The following is a 5,935-nucleotide window of genomic DNA, read 5'->3' as shown; positions in this document are numbered from 1 at the left end:
TTTCAACGTAGTTGATTCTTATTCAAAGTGATTTTTTTATCCTTTAATTGATTTTGAAAACCAAACATAAAATCACATATAATGATTCTATATTAAAAAATCAATTCTAAATTTGATGCAGAATCAAACAAACATATAATGATTCTGTATTAAAAAATCAATTCTACATAAATTTGATGCAGAACCGAACAAGCACTGCAACTATTTTTCACTCTCACCCAACCTCATCAAAAACTCACTTGGATACACAATTATATTGCAAACAATTTATGATGGAACATCAAAGCACAGTGCCTATAATTTATTCATATATTAAATATTCCAATCCTCTGATACAATAAACCAAGAAATTTCCCTGTACAATAAGAAAATTCCCTTTTTTTTTCCATCGAAATAGGTGGAACCCCAAAATTCTTCATATTTACACTTCAAAATATAACTCAAAATGGTGAGAGCAATAAGAGCTTGCCGCCAAAAAATCCCAGCCCTTATGAAGAACTTAGATCCCATGAAGAACAAATGAATTCCTTACCTACTTGATGGCATAAGAACGGGTACACACTGATTCAAGAGCCTCGGTGAACAAGGAAGAGAAACTAGTCAGAGCCTGAAACACTCCAGGCAACCCTGTCTGCAAATTGTTGAGTGTCATGGCTCTTGTCACCTCCACAGCTTTTGAATGCCTCACCATTTCATCTTCAACGCGCCTCTGGCAGGTTGCAAGCTCCAGTTTTTTCTCCGCCAGTGGATCGCGAGCATCCAAACCCTGTCCATTGTCAGGTCCTGTATCAGGAAGGCTAATGCCTACCATAGAATATGAATTGTAGAACTTCCTCTCCAGGTTTCTCACAGAGGAAGCCTTTTTCTCAAGCTCCTTCGATGCAGTCTCGGTTCTTTTCTTCATCTTCAGCTCTTCAGTTTGCTTCGAAGATATCACATGCACAACATTGATAAAGCTCTTGATGGCCTCAGAGGCAACCGTGTCTGGAACACGGTCAAGTGCCAGTTTCCATTCATCAAAAAAGTGGTATGTATCAGAGTTGTCCCTGCTGTTGTTGATGTTGTCATTGTCCACAGGAAGAAGACTCAGCTTGAACCAGCCATGCAGGGAGTGGATGAACTCCCGTTGAAATTTTATGAGGCGACAGAAACTGGAATGCCAGGCTGACACGGCTGCTTCCAGGTCCCGGGTAGCCTGCCTGTGCAGTTCAGAAGTTGAGTCACCTCTTGAAGATCTGTTCACAAGGCCACGGACTTGCTGCACTATGTTGCTTTGAATTTCATGGTAATTGTGCATTGCTTTCCACATGTACATAAATCTACAATGTCACATGTCACACAATTCACAAACATAATAAGACAACAAAGTTATCTTGAGCAGGCAGGCCATCCTCATTTTTAATATAAAAACACAACGGATAAGTGATTGTTGGTAGGAGACAAATTTTTAATGCATAAAATTCAGTACGTGGATGTTTCAGAAGTGAGCAAAAAATAACCTCTGCTTCAGTACAAAATAAGCAAACACTAGGGAATGACAGATAATCTTAATCTCAATTCATTCATGATTCGAGTGGTTAAAGTTGTTTCCAATGGCAGCAAAGTTTATATGGTGAAATATAAACTTACTACCCTCATCAGGATCATACTATCACGTTTGTATACAACATATCTTTCAGCAAAATTGACCCTGATGGGTTATTTGGAACAGTTAAATGAAAACAGATGAATATGAATAACATCAGTAAGTTTTTACTGCTTATACACACCCAGTGAAATAGTTTAGAATCAGTTAACAAGGGTTATCATATCATATGGTTTAACACACCTACTCCATCCATAAATTAGTTATGCTGGAACAGAGCCTAAAAAGACAAAATAACATTTCGACAGATGCACTGGTGGGCCAAGGTTTGATTATAAGAGGTAGGCAGTTGTTGGACAGTTTAGTACAAAGAAGCACATGCAATTACGCAGTGCTGATAAAGCAAGTGGCATACTAGAGAGGTAAGCCATAATGTTTCCAACTACCATCCAAGATTTTCTTGACCAAAATTAGGCAGCACATTCACACGAGGTAAATGAGGGCATTTGAAAAAGTAAAAAAAGCATTTCAATTGTTACACTTAAACTTAAAAGTTCTTTAATAGGGTGGGTCACTTGTATCAGCTCAAGCTCCTCAAATTCCACAAGATTAAATCAACATTTACAAAATATCCAATGAACAAGACACAGAATGATTATGGCCTCACAACAAGCTGCACAGTCTTCAAGTGTGTTTGATCATGAAGTCCAAATATCACATTTAATTTGTGAATGGATACAATAAGACCAAAACACATGAAATTTTCATTAGTCCAGAATACTAGACAACTTTTGGGAGCCAATCAAGTTAGTAAAGTTCATTCTTTAGAGCAGTAAAGATGAGGACTCCCAAATGCTTGATTTGCTGTAAAATTGGATTAATAGATAATCACCATAGTTCTTCAATTCTTTGTTGATTAATGATGTAACAATGGTCCAATCTCATGTGCAAGAACTTGATTATTTAGTTATCAACAAAACCTGGAACTACGAAAACAGTAAAGCTATTGCAGAAGAGACATACCCATGAATGAGAGCAACAAGCTGAGGGACCAGAGCAGAGTCCCTAAGGCCAACAATGGCAGTTGAGGTGGTAGACACCGCCTGAGAAGTGACAACTATTAGTGACTGCAGCCTATTTATGGAAGTCTTGGTTTTGAATATCTTAGCTTCATCCTCTCCCTTGTATTCCTGAGTCTGCAGAGCTGACAATTTCTTTTCATGTTCGATCTTAACACCTTCTCTAGCCTTAATTCAAGCACAATTTGTAGAAAGTGTTAGCATAGCACACCTCGGTTCCAAACCACATGCTTTAGGTTTTTAGCTAAAAATAAATGCCAACAGAACTACCTGACTTCAGTTTGGTAAAAAGGCATCCAAGTTGGACACAGCATTTATGGTCATTTCAAACATCCATAACAATATCCTAGGCATTACTTTTTTTTATTTTTTTTAGTGCCGTGAGTCTAAAGAAACGTGCCTTTTTCAGTAAGTTTACACACACATGTATATGTGACAGAAATTGTTTGCCCTTCACACATACACCCAACTGAGTGTGAACAATCAATCACATGCAAGACAAAAAAATTTGAAGAAACAGACAAGTGTGTGGTTCATTACTTAAAATCTGTTAATCGCAATGGATTAAAAGAGTGAAGGGTGTAGGCATTTCGGTCATTTCACACAACATAAATTATGATTAAAATAATTTTATTTGCTTAATTCACGCTGATTTACACCAAAACTCTGATTAAGATAAACAAACACGGCTTACCGTATCACCAAATATACACTTAAATCATTACATGACATGTGTAAAAGCATTTTCGGGATAAGTATGTTTCTATGATGGAGCATTATTTGTACCACAATAATAAAGGTTGGTCCCAACAACCGAGGCCATTTTGGTCAATTCACAATGGTGAAAAAGGGAAAGGAGGTCATTTTCACACTAAACAGTCAAATTCTGCTGTGACCTTACGCTACCAAAGTCCAACATAACCTACACCGTTTCCTTTTTTCCTTCAACTTTTTATGCTCTCGAAAAATATAATTCATTTTTCTAAAAAGGGAACCTCTTTATTATCCAAATAACACCACCGCCCTAGAAATTAAGATAAAATTACCTTAACCTCCTCGTACAGCTTTTTCTCCCACGCCAAAAGCCGTTCTATGGTGGAGCAAAGACTCTTCGAACCGCCCGGTTCATCCAGCGAACCGGCGTCCAGCCGGTACTTAACCGCCAGTGGCGGTTTCGAGGTCCAACTTGAACTCAAATTGCTCAATATGCTGCTCGAGTGATACACAGTCTCTGCAAAATCAAAATCATCCAAATTCAAATCAAACAAACCTACCCATAATTTTCAAGAAAACCTAAAACCTCGTTCGAAAATTGACCAAAAGAAGAAAAACGAAAACTTCCCAATAACCAAACACAAACCTCATAAAAACCCCAATTAAATATCTTTAACATCCCATAACACAAATTCAAATTGTCCAATCCAATTTCAACATGAAAATAAAACTTCAAAAATTTCCTCGTGCTCTTTAAAATGGTTTTCCAATTAAAATTAGAAGCAAAACTTTGCAAACAAGAGTTAGAAAAGAAAACCTTTACATTTTTTAGTTCTATTCTCTTAATAGATTCAAAGTTTCTGTTTTTCAATTCTGATTCGAGACCAACAAAAAATAATAACCAAGTAATCGAAACAAAAAGGTTTGAGTTTGCGAAACATACTCCTCAATTGTTTGAAGCTGCGATCGAGCTGAGCCTTACTGATCTCGAGCATCTCCGAAACCTGATCTCCGGCGGAAGCAGCATTATCAAAATTCTCCTTAATAGCTTCCACGATCTCCCTCAAGTCCCTATGTCTTACCACCATCTTCATCTCCGCGACGGAGGACGCAGCGTCGAATCCCTTAGCGCCGCCGCCAGCTGCAACGGACTCCGCCCGCATGGACGACCCGAAATTCGACCGGGTCCCGATCTCGGACCGCGACTCCACATCCTCCTCCACCCCATCATCATCGTCATCGGATGAACTCGTGGTGCTGTAATGATCCCCCCACTCACTGCACTGAACCTCTTCCCTCTCAGTCTCGGTATACTCCTCAGGAAGATGGTGATGAGAGTGGGAATCAGAGTGAATGTTAGAGGGAGAGCGAGAGTGGGAGTAAGCTTTTTGAGCTTCGTGTTTCCCGTCGAAGTAATCGTATTCAGATCTCTCGGAGTCGGAGTCGTGAATTTGAGGATTGCTGGGTTGGGTTTTGTGGGAGTAATGAGAGGGTGTTTGTGTTTTGTGAGAGTGAAGGGAAGGTGTTTGTGTTTGTGATTGAGCTTGAATCTGCGAGAGTTTTTGTTGGTGTTGGTGTTGGTGGTGTTGGTGTTGTTCTTCGGGGAAGTAATCGGAAGCGGGAGGAGGTGGAGGGGGGTAGAAATTTTCCCAGTTCCAAACGGAGGAAGTTTGGGAAGGGGTGGAGGAGTATGTGGAATGCGCGGTGGGGTAAAAGTTCGCAGGAAAATTCGACGCTTGGCTTCGCGGCGTGGAGGAGGGGCTCGAGTCGGAGAGAATATGGGGTAGCTTCGGTGGCGGCGGCTTGCGGCGGCGGGGTTGGATGGGGGCGAGTTTGGGCGGCGGGGAAGGGTTGAAGGGAGGTGGAGAGTGGTGGGGGTGGTGGCGAGGTGGTGAGGGTGGGCGAGTGTGGTGGATGGGAGGGGGTGGTTGTTGGGAGTTGTTGAGGAAAACAGCGGGGGTGTGGTCTGAGACGGAGAGTGGTTCGCCGGCGGCGAAGGTGGAGAGGGCGGAGCCAGTGAGGCGGAGGGAACGGCAGTAGTCGGAGTGGGCGGCAGCGAGTTGGTGGCGCGCGTAGACGGTTTCCTTCATGAGACGGCGGCGGTCCTTGCAACGACGCACGGTGTCCTCGTTTTCTAGCTTGGACGCCGTGCAACCCATGGTGGCGCGTGCGGGAGGAGGAGTGGGAAAAGAGAGTGGTGTTGGGTTTAAGTGAATGATGGAGCGAGAGACATAGTGAGAGTGAGTGAGTGAGTGAGTGAGTGAGAATGGCGTTTGGAAGTGCCCCGTTTATTAGATGTTTTGTTCTTTGTTTGTATCGTCTATGGAATTTATTAAGAAACAGTGATAAATGGGACATTAAAAGACGGTAATCACGGTGGGTGAACACAGATTTAATACTGTCATACCCTCCTTTTATTTTACCTTCTAATTTTTAACCTACTGATGTCGAAAGGTTAGAGTCTCTAACCCTATGCATGCATGGATTTGTGTCTCTACTCTTTCTATTACATCAACAAACACACTACAATAATTTTGTTTTTCATTCTACACTTAAT

At 41.2% G+C, this 5,935-nt stretch overlaps 1 protein-coding gene across 1 annotated transcript; it reads right to left on the bottom strand.

The window, feature by feature from the left end:
* Positions 1 to 270: 270 nt before the first annotated feature.
* Positions 271 to 5,691, bottom strand: LOC114183488 (nitrate regulatory gene2 protein-like). Its single transcript, XM_028070520.1, has 4 exons — positions 4,322 to 5,691; positions 3,711 to 3,895; positions 2,609 to 2,832; positions 271 to 1,319 (listed from the first exon to the last, which is right to left on the bottom strand). Exons 1-4 carry the CDS (start codon positions 5,535 to 5,537, stop codon positions 533 to 535), a joined length of 2,412 nt encoding a protein of 803 aa, XP_027926321.1. The 5' UTR covers positions 5,538 to 5,691; the 3' UTR covers positions 271 to 532.
* Between the last annotated feature and the right edge of the window lie 244 nt (positions 5,692 to 5,935).

This window comes from Vigna unguiculata, chromosome 5 (assembly GCF_004118075.2).
Source record: "Vigna unguiculata cultivar IT97K-499-35 chromosome 5, ASM411807v1, whole genome shotgun sequence".
In the NCBI taxonomy this organism is placed as follows: domain Eukaryota; kingdom Viridiplantae; phylum Streptophyta; class Magnoliopsida; order Fabales; family Fabaceae; genus Vigna; species Vigna unguiculata.
Note: the sequence above shows the minus strand (reverse complement) of the source record. Positions and strands in the feature narration are given on the sequence as shown.

Bases quoted from the DNA above. Each gene is read 5' to 3' on its own strand.
- LOC114183488 (XM_028070520.1), bottom strand. From the start codon at position 5,537: ATGGGTTGCACGGCGTCCAAGCTAGAAAACGAGGACACCGTGCGTCGT. The intron at 2,833-3,710 runs GTAATTTTATCT...GCTTGAATTAAG, and splicing joins AGCTGTACGAGGAGGTTAAG to GCTAGAGAAGGTGTTAAGAT. The intron at 1,320-2,608 runs GTATGTCTCTTC...GTGACATTGTAG, and splicing joins CTTGTTGCTCTCATTCATGG to ATTTATGTACATGTGGAAAG.